This window comes from Astatotilapia calliptera, chromosome 8 (genome assembly GCF_964374335.1).
Source record: "Astatotilapia calliptera chromosome 8, fAstCal68.1, whole genome shotgun sequence".
Classification (NCBI taxonomy): Eukaryota; Metazoa; Chordata; class Actinopteri; order Cichliformes; family Cichlidae; genus Astatotilapia; species Astatotilapia calliptera.
The window spans coordinates 4,777,657-4,793,023 of record NC_137429.1 but is presented as its reverse complement, the minus strand read 5'-3'; the positions used below and the strand labels follow the sequence as shown (position 1 = coordinate 4,793,023).

The window sequence follows — 15,367 nt, the reverse complement described above, 5'->3', positions numbered from 1 at the left end:
TCACCTTCTATTAGTGCGACTCACCGAACTCCAACTCTTAATGGAGTATCTGACAAATATGGTTTGCTGCGTAGCAGAAGTCATCCAAGAGGTTATTAGTTTGTTTATAGATGTAATCTTAATGCCTTCGCTTCCAAATATCATCACTTCTAGCTCCAGTTGGAGCTAGAAAAAACAGTTGAAGCCAACAGACCAACTTAGCTGAGGTTAAATCCTGAAGCATGAAAAACTGGCAGGTCTGAAACATCTTCTGTATTTGTAACAGAGAATCAACTGCTTTTATGAAGCGCTTCTGTTTTTATTGTAATACTTTTACTTGTTTTCCTAAATCTTGCCTCTGATATTTGCCCTCCATACTTTCACAGACTTAACACTAAGACCAATGAAAACTAAACTGAATAAAAATTAACTAGAGAATAGAATAAAAATTAACTAGAGAATAGAACTGCCCTCGGCTCACCTGATTCATGACCTCATCGGTAACATTTTTGCGGTGAGTTTATTGGCTCAATCACTAGTTTCAGCTCTTAAATATAAATCAGCTAAAGAGTTTCAGTGTCACAATTACTGACCTCATGTCTGGTTTCAAATCAGCTTTTTTCAATCATAAAAATGAAATGTTTGGTAAAATCCAAAATTGGTCTGTGTTAACCTGCATTTTTGTCCCTGTGGCTACAAAGGCAACAGCTGCTCTCTTAACAGAACAGGAAGGGAGGAGACCCTGACTTATTTTAATGAAAACTGCCCACTGACTTTTTTTCCTCCCACCAATCAGGATGGAAACACCCCACAGCTGAGTGTTCAGCAAGCTCGCCAACTTTAAAGCTTTCAGGGATGTTTTCCATTTTCCTGTGAGGTACAGTGTTCTTCATTATTTCAAACCACTGTACACCCTGTGCATTAAACGGATCACAAAAATGCAGGTTAGGCAGGTATTCCAGACTTTGTCCTCCCCAGCAACGTTTTCTAGTTCTTCCTGGGGATCCCGAGGTGCTTCCAGGCTCCTTTAGAGGGCCAGCTGATAGTTCAAGACTTGCTAATCTTAAAAAGATACAAGGCAGACTGAGGATAATGGAACATGGCGGTATTTTATTTTAAAAACAAATGTATAATAAAATAAATGAGCGATGCAAAATTGAAACAGCCATAACTTTACACAGTAGCAGTGTCACTCCCCTCCATCCTCTGCCAGCCTTTTTCACAGCAACTTTTCTGCTTCTGAACGAGGCGTCAGTGAGAAGCCGCCTCTCAGTTTTGGTTAATTTTTTCTTTTTTAAATGGGTTTCATTTGTCCCCTTGGTGTATTCTGACTCCAAAATTTAGCAAAAAAACTGCATAATGGGACAAAAGGGTGAGAAAAAAAACACGTTGAAGTCTAAAATACATCCATCCCTTTTTGTTAATGCACGACGTCACATTTGCAAAGGAGAAGGCACCATTTCTGAAGACGTGTGTGTTGTTTAAGCAGGCGCTTGCACAACGTTTTGAGTCAAAAATGCAAACTGGAAGGACACAGGAAAGGGGAAGCGTTGGACCTGTACTGTTGAGAGACCTTATGCAAATGTGAAGAGGAGGAGGAAAGGGCGGAGGGTAGGGGTTATTTCACACACACATACACACAAAAAAAAACACAAAACTGTATTTACACTTGTTACATGTACGCAGTATGAAAACAAAAACTTTGAAGTTTTAAAAATCATCTGCATAAATTTTTTATCACCAGCAACATCAGTTATGTACAATTATATTAGTCTATTTCCTGTATCCGACTATAAAAGGCCTACATTATAAAATTGTTCTTTAGGTCTCCAATTCATCCAGAACCATCAACGTTACAACACAGTTTTCCTGAGTACAGTATGACGAGTGCCAGTGTTTGATCAATACTGCTCTGTGCCCCACTCAAGGTCACTTAATTCCTCTTTTTTTTTTTTGTTTTGTTTTTTTAAACACAGGAGGGGAAGGATCGACTGGTGTAACAGTCCACAGTGAGTCCCGCTGTTTGTTTTTGCAGAACAGAAACTGACAGAAAACGTGCGGCGCCGGCATCGAGCGCGCAGCACAGATTGTGAGATTAAACGACAGAGCACATCTCTTCCATACAACAGAAAAAGTGGAGAGTAGGACCGTTAGGCAGACAGGAGGGTTAGAGGAATAAAAAAAAAAAAAAATCAAACTGAAATCCACTGACTCCGCTCAGCTGTAAATCCTGTGAGCTGATGTATATGCATGAATGTGTGGATTTGGGGGTATCCATAATGTGCTTCTGCTAACTTGCACCACAGGGTGTTGCTAGGATGAGAAGGTGGTGACCAAGGCGATGATGATGATGAGGAGAAGGATGGCCAAACAGATTCCAATCCAGAGTTTTTTCTGCAGCGGGAGATAAGCACACAGGTTAGAGTCATTCCAGGAAAGAAAAATCAATCCCCCCCACCCCATCATGGTTTCAGAGTGGGGCCAATTTATAGTCTCCGACACACAGAAACAAGTACAGCGGCCCCTTTTTCTGTGGGATAGATCGCTGGTTATAATAAGTTACAGCATATGAGAGGTCTCATTTTAACCCAACATGTAATACCAGGCTTGTTTTCTAGCTAACAAAGGCGTGGTTTGTAAAGTTAACCTTGTTTTTTGTTTCCTTTTCTTTCTTTTGTGCATGAGCAACACACATCGTCTTTTTCCAATCACGTCATAAAACCAGAGCTTTCCCAACTGATCATCATGAGCCTGTGAAGCTTAGCTGGTGCCATAAAGTCTGACCAGATGGGGATTTAATTCAAAGAGTCAACACCCAAAGACAAGCTATTGTGTTTTCAGGGCCTGTAACTTGCACAACTTTTGAATGGCTTCAATAAACAAGCTAAAGTTGCTGTATATAAAAATCAGCTGATCGTGATCGGATCAGGTGGGAGATGCTCACTGATTTTATATGGGATGATGTGTTCAAGATTAAAGCAGTTTTCCTGCAAAGCGCTCAACCTCAAGCCAAAATTTAGTCACTTCTATTTAATTTTATTTACATAGCGCCACATCACATCGGCAGTTTCCTTAAAGTGCTTTTTACTTTAAAAATTTTTAAAAAAAAAGAAATCAGTATTTAATAATAAAACCATCCCCTTTGAGCAAGCACTTTCCGACAGTGGGAATAAAATAATCCTTTTTAACAGGAAGAACCCTGCAGCAGAACCAGGCTCAGGGAGGGGTGGCCATCTGCCCCGGTGGGACAAATCTGGATCTTGTTTATCCAGAGGGTCTCATTTCTGAGCTTAAAGTTGACCTGAAGCTGTTTGATCAGTGCGATGTGTCATGTAAACACTAAAGTCGCTCCATTTCATAACCATAAGCAACATTCAGGAGTGTTAAAGCATCCCAGCATTCGAAATACAGCTAGAAGATGTGCCTGGTATCAAAAAGGAGACGTTCACATGCTGTTGCTTGTTTCGACCAGACACCTTTCCCACATGGTTATATGACCCTTCAAAGTTACCGAAAAAGCACTTTAAGTTTTGTCCAATGAATTATAAGGGGAAAAAAAGGGTCCTGGTGCTTGGCTCTCATCTCTTATTGTGTAGTTAAGAGCTATGAAGGCTTAAAAATGCACACATGAGACCCTAATGTGCAAAATTACAAACTGAGAGCAAAAACTGATCAGGAAAGTGTTTGCTCAGGTTATATATTAAAGGCTTTTTTTCCCCATACATCCTCACTTCACAGGAGTCGCCCCCTGCTGGCCAAGAAAGTAGCACTTCACTTATCACACAGTCTAGGATTTTTAATCTTTTTAACGAGAGTCTGATAGAACCAGACAGATGGGATTACCACAATATTTGAGAAGCTTAATTTATTTGCTGTTCTCCTCCATTAGAGCAGTTTCCAGTGTCAATATTTACAAACTCTCCGACTTTGGAGCGTGCTGCCGTTAAGCACACAGAGGCCGCTCCTCTGCACGTTTAGCACAGTGATCGAGTTTTAGTGGCGATCCAAACAGCATTTCTCTGCAAGGCAGCATTTTCCAAAGCAGAATAATGAGGAAACTCGTTTCAGGAAGTTTCACCTTGCGTCACTCATGTGAATACAGGGCAGAGCTATTCTCTCATAACAGCACGGAGGAGGAAGAAAAACAAAGAGGATCGGAGCCCTCTCCTCGTTTTCCCTGTAAAGTACCCATGAAACCAAAAGAGGATAGGACTCTCTGCAGCACAAAGTGTCCGTTTATTGTTATGCATCTCTGCTGTTTCTGATTTAGTTTTTTAATTTAGGAGATTTTAGGATAACTGCTTACACTAGGAAAGCTGGTATATTTATAGAAAAAGGCACTAAGAGAATATTAGGAAAACAGTGAGTCGTGTTTCCATCTCTTCATCAACACATTCTGGTTTTCCAAATTTAATGATAACCATTAAATTAATTACTGTTTAATAACAAGCTTAAGGAAGTATTTTCATAGATTTTACAGTTTCACTGAGTGTAGTCTGTGTAACTCTGACCTCTAAATTGGAAAATAAGTATTTCTCATCCTTTTTTTTTTTTCCCCAATGTATTAACATCAGGTAATGTCTGCATGGAAATAACCAACAATCATGCTTGATGACAGTTGGTTAGGCCTCTCTACACTCTCATTTCTGATCACAAGTCCCACTAAAGGACTTCAGGTCATCATGCCACCCTCACTGAGTCTGATTCTGACATGTGTACATGTAGGGCTCTGACCAGCTCCTGCTCTCTCCTCCACACTGTGGAGACCCTGGAGGAGCTGAAAGGGGTACAGGTACTATCTCATGCCAGTAGCAGCGAAACAAAACTAGAGGAGGGATAAGGAGAGAGCACGCACTGTAAAACCATTTGGCAGTTGCCTTGTTGTTGCCTTTCTACCAGTTGTTGCTTTAATTTGCACCAAAGCAGCTGAAATCATAAACGTTTCTGCTTCCTAACTGGACAGACTAATCCTCCTGAAGTTCACTCTTTGTGTTGTTATTTTAGAGAAAAGTGAGAACCTGCAGAAACGAGCACCTTAATGTGAATGTGGGAAAACAGTCTCTTAGCTAAGAGGCTTCGCATCGATTTGCATCCTTGTTTAGATTGTGTGTGTAATCGAGCTGCGAGAAAACTTGGCTTCGTCGTTGCTGTGAGTGTAATGAAAGTAAAAGTGACGCTTAGATCAACTGATTAAAAAACTGTCCTTTTCATGATGTCATTCGGGTTTCTCTGTGCGTACCTTGCGTGATCTATGCTGATACGTGACCGCTTTCTCCAGTTCGCCCTTTGCTTTCTCCACGTAGTCTGAAGACTTGTTGATATTGTTCTCAATCCTGTCCACCATCTCGCCCTGCGGTGAACAAAAACATCACAATCAAACGCCATCCGCAGCCCGAACCAGCTCCACCGACTTCATTGGCGCTGCGTTACCTGAGCCTCCACCTCCATGGCGAGGTACTGGAACATGTCGTGCAGCTCTCTGATGCTGCTCTCCAGCTTCAGGATCTCATCGTGCCGGGACTCGATCTCATTCAGAGCCTGCCTCGTAGCTTTAGTATCACTCAGGATCTGGACACCATATTTATTAGGGAAATCGTGGACAGCAGAACCAGGCACAACTTTTCAGGGGGTCATCTATGAACAGCAGCACAAAACCTGCAGGAGTCTTCGCACGAGCTACTTGAGTTAGACTACAGCACAGCTAAGGGCTGCACAGGATATTCTTACCATATCTGTAGTCCTGTTTGAGCAGTTAGAGAGGTGTGTGAAAGTTACTAAACCTGCAGCCACAGAACACCTGCATCTGCTGCAGGGAAGTCTGTGTTGTGGTTTCTCATGTTGAAACACACTTTGCTTTTTGTTAACTTCGCACGTACTCACATTTTGGGTGAAAACATCCGTCTGCCCGCTCTCGAGCATCGCATCCAGCTGCTCATCTGTCACGTTGCTGCCAGCTGAAGACAGGAGAAAATCGAATCAGAGCGTTTAGAGGAACGCGCAGAACGGTGAAGATATTGTTCTGTCCTCGTCTACAGCTGATTACAGCGCTCCCATTAGCATTATTCACACTCTACTAGAGTAGCTTTGCATGATTAGCAGTTCAAAATAATCTCTTTATCTTAAACTTGAAGGCGTTTCAGCCATTCCCCTTTTAGCCAACCCTCTTCTGACTGACGGGTGGAGCAGGGTGGGTGAGCTTCGAGATAAGAGGTCCCATTTAGGTCACTGTAATATCCATACTAGAGATGGCACGATACCACTTTTTTATGTCCGATACCGATACCGATATCATAAATTTGGATATCTGCCGATACCGATATGAATCCGATATAGTGTTTTTTAATCAACAAAACTGTTTTTTTTAAATATCTTGCTGCATTTTGTATAAGTTCATACTCAAGTTTAAAACAACAACTACACTAAAGCTATTCTGTTATACCTGTATGCAAAAAAAAATATTTCATAGTTCAGCAATACTGATCAATCTAATAAACTTAAACCTACACCATCCTCCCTATTCTGGTATTTTAAAGAGTACTTAGCATAAATATTAAGCAACCTAACTAATAGGGTTCCAACTCCCAGCAACAACAAAAATAAATAAATAAAAAATAGGGAACCACCCCTCACGCTCCACCTCATGATGCTTAATCGACATAATCAACCTTAATTTGATGCAGTGTGAAAAAAATGCACAGAAATCAATTATTTTTCAAGAAATATTAAATAGATTCAACATCTTTCTTCAACAAAATTGCAGACTGCACAGATGGTACCTTCCCAAAGGAAAAAGTACTATAGCTTACTAGGGTATATATATTAGACTTAATAGTCACTATATACAGTAATTGACTTCTATTCATTTTACATCAGATTAAAACTTTGAGTGTAAGATTCAGATAAATATTAAATAATTAAAAGCGAGACATTTTAAATGAGAATAAGAAAGAAAAGTATGTCTTTGTGCCCCCTTTTCCCTGTTCATGCCCTATCGGCCCGCCTGGCTAAACTTTGCTAGATCCGCCCCTGCACAGTTACCAGCGTCAGCTACGTAGAAAAAGATCCTCGAGTAGAAAGTACCGTAATTGTCGGGCTATAAGCCGCTACTTTTTGCACAAGCTTTGAACCCTGCGGCTTTTAGTCAGGTGCGGCTTTTCTATGGATTTTCCATGATTTTTGTGATATCGTAAGACGATTTGTTTTGTTTGTTCCGCTGTTGTACGGCACTACGTTGCCTGGCGGAAGGATCGAGGTTCAAGAGTGGTATGTTAGTCACATGTCCGTCCGCCAGGCAACGTAGTGCCGTACGAAGTAGCGCGAAAAACAAACTTCAAAGTAGCGCTACGCGTTCAGCGGGAGGCGTGGATGACGAGCGGCGATAAACTTGCGAAAAGCAAGTTATGCCCAACTCCACTGGTGGATTCTGACAGCGTGGAAAAGTGCGAAAACATCCACGATCACCAACGGATTTTGAAGGGCTGGACTGCTGCATGATGGAGAGGAGGACACCGCCACGGCCCTTCTGAGGGTGTTCGACTCTGACAATGAGGATTTCTTTGGTTTTGAAAGTGACAACGAAGGAGAGAAGCGGAGAGTGGATGACGAAGCCATCCTGAGCCTGTTCCTTTCCGACATTGGAGAAGAGGACTTTGGTGGTTTTAGAGCGCAGGAAGAAGAGAAAGATGGTGGTGAATGACTGACTTTTCTTCTTGTTAAAGCCGTGTCACTGCACCTGAGCCTAAAAGGTAGTCCGAATCTATTTTTCTGGTGTGCTGTAGGTTACTGTTATGTACTACATGTGCAAATATGTACCCATAACTTGTTTTTCAAAATATTAATAAAAGTGATGTCTCCAAACAGCCATCTCTTTCCTGACAATTCCCTTTGTGCATATTCTCTTGCATATGATAAGTCAACATTGAAACACCTGCGGCTTTTAGTCAGGTGCGGCTAATGTATGTACAAAACAGGATTTTCCCCTGATTTTAGCTTGTGCGGCTAATATTCAGGTGCGCTTTGTAGTCCGGGAAATACGGTAATATTAAATAAATTCTAACAATAGCTGATCAAGCTTAAACGTGCTGCTGTTGTTCAGCCGCTGGTTTCCTCTTTCTGGTGCAAAGTGGGCCAAAAGCAAACAAGAGACACGGACTCGCGACAGAAAAGCCGATCAGCTGATCATTAAGCAGTTTCATGATTGAAGTAGCAGCCGGAGAGCGAGAGGCAGTCGCTCGTTAAGCTTAACGCAGGAATGCTTTACAAACATTCAGAGATGGACTTACACACTTGCTTTACTTCTCTCGGGATAATTTTGTCGGAGATGAAATGCCGGGTTGCTAGCGAAGCTCCAAATGCTATCCAGACCACCGACAGGTCCCGCATGCCACAGCCGCTCTATCAGGTGATGCATACTGCTCCGACGTGCTAACGTTCTGAGGTGAGTTACGGCGTGTTGCAAGTTTTGTGAGGTGCTTTCGTGATATTTAATGGATCGGATTACATTTTTTATTTTTCTCCGATATCCGATCCAGTAATTTAGGTCAGTATCGGACCGATACCGATACGTAATATCGGATCGGTCCATCTCTAATCCATACATCAACATTTTAGAGCAGTTCAAGGCCTGAGCTTTTTAGTTTGTACCTAAACTGACTTCATTATTTGACTGTATGGTTTCATTTAACAGGAACGACCACCACTGCAGGATATGACAGGAAATTACAGCAGTGCTTTCTAGTCATTCGTGACCACACATGAAGCTGTGCAGAGCTGCTAGCTGAGCACCTTTGACTCATCTTTGGTCAAATCAGCTTCAAGCACCAGCATGGTGTCGGAATTCTTTTAAAGTGAACTTGTGCTTTTCCTTTAATTCATGTCCAGTTTTAAAGGTCGATGATCAAATTTTAAAATAATGTGATCAGTTTATGTACACGTACTCCCTGTGAGCCAAAAGCTCAGGCTTCAGACTGTGTTCTTCTAGTCTTGGCTCAGTATGACGTTACAGAGAGGGGATATTTCTAATATGGTCACAAACCCCACCCACTGGCCACCCAACCTTTCTGTGTTTGAGGGGCAGCCAATTAGGAGAAAGTTGTCTTTAAAAGGGGGAGGAGCTAAAACTGCTTTTGGTACAGTACAAGATTAAAAAATAAAATAAAGGATTATTTTGAAATGTGAATCATGCAAAGCTACCCTAGTAGAGGCACACTGCACATTAGTGTGAAATATCCATCTCACCCCCTTTAAACATATGTTGTGTCATTTTAAAACAGAAAGTGACAGAAAGAAGAAAACGGCATGGCGTTGTCACCCGACTTTAAACCTCCTGCCGTAGTGTGGAAGTGATCGGTAAAACTGATTTCCCCAAGTGAGACCACAGACCACAAAAATCTGACAAGGTGACAGATATATCTCCTCGGTGCTGCGTGCTACTCACTGATTTTCAGCTGCCTCTGTATTCTTTCCACGTTTCTATCCCTGTACTGAGCCTGGATGGTGTTACAGTGGCCCATGAGCTCCACAAACTCCTTGGACAAGATAGTGTGCTGGCAAAAGGAGAGCGAAAGAAAAAGGAAGCAGAGTGAAAAAACAAATGTAGTCGTAATTTCCCTCAAAATTTCCCCAAAACCAGCTGTCATTTTCACAATGAGTGGCCATTACAGATAACACCTACGATTTAGCTGCTTTTAAAATGGTTATCAATAACCGCAGTCTAAACTATCAGCACAGCATTCATTTCCACTTTAAGGCTATAAAGAGCATTAAAACTGATCATACGCCAGTCACATGACCTCGATGGCATGCTGTTTACAGAGAAAATAGAAAGAGAGGGGCGTTATGTTTTTAGCTGATTACAAAAAGTCTCGGGTGCTACCTGTGTGCGCTGCATTCGAGTATTTATGGGTATGTATTTCCCATCATCCTCTCCCTTCTTGGGCTCAATACCTGTGGAAAGATGGCCATAAGTCAAGCCATGCTGAACAAAATAATAAATCTTTTCCCCCTGCAGCTCAAAGATACTCACTCTTCAGCTTTCTCTGGATTTGACCAGCCAGCGTTTTGATCTCGTCTCGAAGAGTTTGGAGCTCTTTCTTCATATCTGTGCAAAAGATCAAAAACAGTAAATTTAGCAAACAAAACCCTTGAATAGGACAACCTGATCGCCCCCTCTCCTCTGACAGTTTACTAACATGCTTCTGTCTGCAACTTTCGGTGAACCACTACACCTTATATATGACGATATATTACGCACCTTCCTTCGGTAGCGCCTCGCCCAGCACAGTTTTCTGTTTGTTCTCGAGGTCAGACACCATCCTTTTGAGCTGCTGGAGCCCCTGGTGAATTTCTTGGGTCTGACGATAACAAGGAAAGAATTTTAGGGAACAAAAGAACTATTTTGTTAGCTCAATTTATCTCATATATCAAGCAAATCTCATCCTATTCCCTCTATCAGTCCTTATAGCTAAAATGGGTGCAGCGCCCTCTGATATCTATGAAGCAATGCCAACATATGTAAGCTTTCTTTGTGTTAGCTGGCTCAACAACACCTAAAGTCCCCCATCAGAGACAATAACGGGTATCACACAGGCTTTCTGCTCCAGGCTCTGACTGCACTTACAAAAACAAGGCACTACTGGTGCAGCAAATAATTCAGAGAAGCAGTGCTGCAGAAAAGTGTTTGTTTTGTGAACTCATATATTAATATACCATCACATGAAAAAAGAAAGTTTCCACTGGACTCTCTGCAGTTCTGTAAGAAGTAGTAAGTCTGCAGCGTAACCACATCCCCTCTTAACCCTACGCCGTAACCTGACATGCACCTCCTAAGAAATATAACTACATGCTGGGTCGATGCAGCACACAACATGTGGAAGGTTATGGCGTAGGGTTAAGAGGAGGTTCCAGTTTTGTCAGTTATGACGCAGCTTTCCTACGCATTTGATTAGGAACACCTGGCTGCTACTTGCCCTCTTATTTCCTGCCGAAGCAACAAAGGTTTTTGATGAGACAGCTGCAAGTTAAAGCTGTGAAATGTTTAACTTGATTCATCATAATATTCAATGGACCATGGCTCGATGACAAAGGTGTGGAAACCACTTCAGTCTGTGGCCAAATTAAAGTCAAAATTTTAAGATGCCGGCTACAAATTTTGACTTATGGATGGAAAAAGAAAAAAGTTCTTTAGTGAGCGAGCTTCCATGATTAAACCCTGTTTACACTGCTGCTCAGCTTTCCTCAGCATGAAAAATATAAGCATACTTACAACATATTCTCAATCAGTGAAAGCACATTTCCAGATGATTTTTAACCAAAACACTGAACATAACCTTCTGCAGACCAGGTCATGTGTTCAGTCTAAGTTGCCATAGTGATCCAGCCAAGTAAAAAGCCACCTTCATGACAGTTGAAACTGACTTCAGGCTCAGTATGGCTCACTAACCAATTAATCTGCCTTATAACTAGACTATTCACGCTGGTTGAACAACTACTGATTTTTTAAAAATAAAACACTTGCATACAGCACCGTTAACCCACTTATTTATGCAGGACAGTTTAAACTGCTCTGACTCCTCATCTATTTAACCTGACACTGGATGTCCAGCCTCTATGGCTCCCTGCCCTTACATCCTTGTGTCCTCTCCCCAGATAACCTTGGTCCTTATCCTCCAGCTTCTCTCCTCCTGTTGGTGAATGGTGTCACAAACATAAACGTCTTTCTAAAAATTTATAGTGGCAAGAAGGTCAAGTGGATCAGGCCTCATATTTTCCATGTTTTGCTTTGGACCAATAAAAACAAAGAACAAACCAATTTCTATCCACGGGCCATCAGGCTGGATCACTGATGAACTGTCGAACTTTAATTATTCATAATTGTACATTTGCAATTTTGTGCATTTATATTAACCTGTAAACTGTGTTTTGCTTGTAAACGTCTTGAATCTTGAAATATGAGAATATCTAAGGCATTCCTGAAATATTAGTCGCACTTTTTGGACCTTTAAAATACTTTCTAGAGGGAGTTTTCCATACCAAGAATAAGACTCCAAGGACAAAAATGTGGATATGCATAAATTGATAAGTTTCTTCAAACCATTTTAAATCAAAACCAAAAGATATTCAAACACATTACTATAGAGGCCTAAGATCAGCGCAGAGAATAGTCACATTTTGTGATATTAGGTGAATAACTCTGGTTCCTTACTCGTGACAGTTCGGGTACAAGGAGACTGGGAGTTAGCAGACTACGATTTGTTGACAAAACAGGTTAAGAACGCATCAGCAGCAGTCTGTGATATTTAAGCCTCTGTAGTGCATTTTTGTCTCTCTTTTGCACAAATGTAAAATTCAGAAGTGTGTGCAAACTACCAAAGTGAATGAGTAACAGGAGGACAGTGCAGATCATTTGATTTTGGGGGATTTTCCAGAGAGAAGTGCGTGATGTTTCTGCCTCACCTTTCTGAAAAAGGTTTCATTTTCCTTCTCTGAGCCTCCAGATCTGATCAGCGCTTTGCCCTCCTCGTCGTCATCCGAAGCCTCTGCGGTCTGAAGTCACATTGATTTTAAATAACATAAACAGAAGAAAAACAGTGAGTGCTTTCTCGCTGTCCGAGGATGTGAATCATGAGCCCTGCCCTGTCCCGGCCTGCCCTATCCTTTAAGGAGAAAGGACTGAAACGGAAGTTGGAAGTAAAACATCAATAAAGTCAACTTTTATAAAGAGAAATATCTGCAAAAAAATCCCACTTAACCACTTTTTGATTCCCTCTGCTCGTCTAAGTTGTCCCTGGAGACTCTTAGGTTAACTCGGGTAAAGTAGTGAACTGGGCTAACTTAGCCACGCTAGCGGAGCTAGAGCTAATGTTAGCACTTTACTTTGAAACTCACATTTCCTAATTCTTTGGTCCGGTCCCTCATTTTTCCAAAAGCGAAGGGAAGAAATCAAAAGTAAAAAACGCTGCACTGAAATAAAGCGAGCCGCTCCCAAAGCGTAATCTCCGCAAAGTTCACGCCGCCGCTGTCATTCAACTAGTAAACTCCAGCGGCAGCGCGTCTTCTTCTGCGGCCCACTCAACTCATCGACTCACTGGCGCCCCTGTCATAGCAGGAGGAACTGCTGAAAGGCTCTAATCGTAGGCTTTCTTCCCAAATACTCACTACGTAGAATAATCTAGGCATATAAAGATAAATAAAAAATATGTGCGAATATTTATATAGATAAATAAACACATATTGTGTAGATACAGTGGAGATATAAAGGTCGTGACTTTAGGATATTAAGATTAAGGAGGCACAGAAAAAGAGAATAGATAATTTAGTGGACAAGTAAAGGAAAAGAGGAAAAAATAAACAGGAAAAGCAAACAAAGACTAACAACAATATTTTGGTCATGGGTGTTGTAATGTAATAAAATGCAATTGTAGACCTCAGACCTCAGAACTTATTACAAATTTTAAAATTATGCCAGTTTTATATGGTCAGTAATATTGCTCTTACTCTCGTACTTGCAGATGCTGTTGATATGTCGACTTAAGATCTAATGTTATTTTCATTGTTCTGTGCCACCTAGGCACCAAAAGTTACATGTGGGTCATATTGTGGCAGCATTATAAACAGTGTGACTAAATTAATTTTAAAAACATTGATTTGTTTCAGTCGGCCTGTAACTGCTGTTTAATAGTTTCTACCGAGTGGAGAACAGCTGTTACCTCAGGAATCAAAATCTTTTTCTATAAAAAAAGAAACTACACACAGAGGCAGAAACAATTCAGTCCATGGTTTGCTTGTTTTAATGCCTAAAAAAAAATCAGATTTCGCTATAAGTGATGAATTTACTGGTGCAGTCCAAACAAGTTGAAAGTAAAACCCTGTAAAATCAGCTGTCTCCTGAGTTGGTGTGAAAAGTGCAGCCTCTGAATCTGAAGAGTGCTTTCATTCAGATCCAAATTATGTGGAGGTAACTGCACTAGAACAAGAAAGGTTTGCTTTACAAATCCCGAAAGACAGTTTGAAACACCTGATCCTTGCTGAAAGTGAAGAGTTCAAACATTTCAGTTTAGGTCACAGCTCTATAATATCTGCTGAAAATCAAGAACTGAAATTATGGAACAGCCTGCAAGAGCATCAAAACTGAAGTCTGCTGCAGCTCCATGACCACAGTATACAGTGATCCTCCAAGAGTCTGCAGCAGTTCTTAAACTAACTGCTGGAAATATCTACACAGCCTGTGGCACCAACACTGAAGCCCACTGCCTGCAGAAACACCACACATTCTCCAAACTGGTCCAACTCTTCACCCTGAGCTGAGTGACACCACAGTGAAAGAACCACAGGGTGCTATACAGACTAAACACGAGCAGTGAATTTTACAGGATGTTTCTGAGAACTTTGAATTCAGTCAGACATTGGGCAATGAGGCAGAACAGATAACAGCCCTAGAGGAAAAGCATGCTGCCTTAATCTTGGAGATAGAGCAGTGGAAAAGGACTGCGTAATACTCAAAGAGATGAGGCAGAAAAAGCAAGGGTATTTCTTCAAGTAGAAATTTATAAGAAAGGGGAAGTTGCACACAAATGTTTCCCAAAAATTGGATGAACTAAAAACAGGTCTCAGCATTTAAAGAGAAAAGAAAAATAATACTGAGAACTTCTTAGCGCTAAGAGGAAACTACCAAACTCCAGGCAGAGCTGGCCCAATTTTATGGAAAAATTCTAGTTTATCCTCATGTGTAGAGTTAGGTGGTTAGAACTTCACTGTATGATTTTGTATAACCTTTGCATGCTCAGATGAAGTATGTGTATATGTCAGCGTGACCTTGTGAAAACTGCTTAGCTTTGCTTAACGATGTTTCACTATGTTATCTGCTAACTGTTTTGCTCAGAAGGATGAAACTCCAGTGCCAGGAGCTTCCCATGAAAAGATAGTGGGAGTTGTCCTCTGTCCAGCCACAGCCCATGGGACAGAAACCTGTTGTAACTAAAAGACAATCAGAGTTGTGTGCGGGGGGTAGAGACATCCCAAGGGTAGAGCTGGCATGACTGTGAACTATGAAGTTTGATGTGTGTTGGCTCTCCTGCGTACAGTAATAAATAGCTTGATCACAGCTCTTTCCATGTTGCAGACTTTAGTTACAAAATTCTACGACACCCAACACCAAAGAAACCTTCAAGAACAAAGATCCCTGTGGGAGAAGGACAGGCTCATAGCTGTGCACTGATCAGGACGAGGGCGGCATTTGTAGGAACCTTGAAGCAGAAAGTGAGTGACTGACTCATGATTTGATGAACAGAGTAATGAAATCTCAGTAATCAAAAAAATAATCAGGAAAAAAATTCTGCTGGATTTTTAAAAGGGCATAAATGATTGCCTTAACTTGACCTCCGCCTCAACA

General features: G+C 41.3%; 1 protein-coding gene across 1 annotated transcript; it reads right to left on the bottom strand.

The window, feature by feature from the left end:
- Window positions 1-1,069: 1,069 nt before the first annotated feature.
- Window positions 1,070-13,051, bottom strand: stx4 (syntaxin 4). Its single transcript, XM_026178023.2, has 10 exons — window positions 12,865-13,051; window positions 12,433-12,522; window positions 10,232-10,331; window positions 10,004-10,078; window positions 9,854-9,924; window positions 9,416-9,524; window positions 5,860-5,933; window positions 5,410-5,547; window positions 5,219-5,329; window positions 1,070-2,373 (listed from the first exon to the last, which is right to left on the bottom strand). Exons 1-10 carry the CDS (start codon window positions 12,892-12,894, stop codon window positions 2,293-2,295), a joined length of 879 nt encoding a protein of 292 aa, XP_026033808.1. The 5' UTR covers window positions 12,895-13,051; the 3' UTR covers window positions 1,070-2,292.
- Window positions 13,052-15,367: the final 2,316 nt, after the last annotated feature.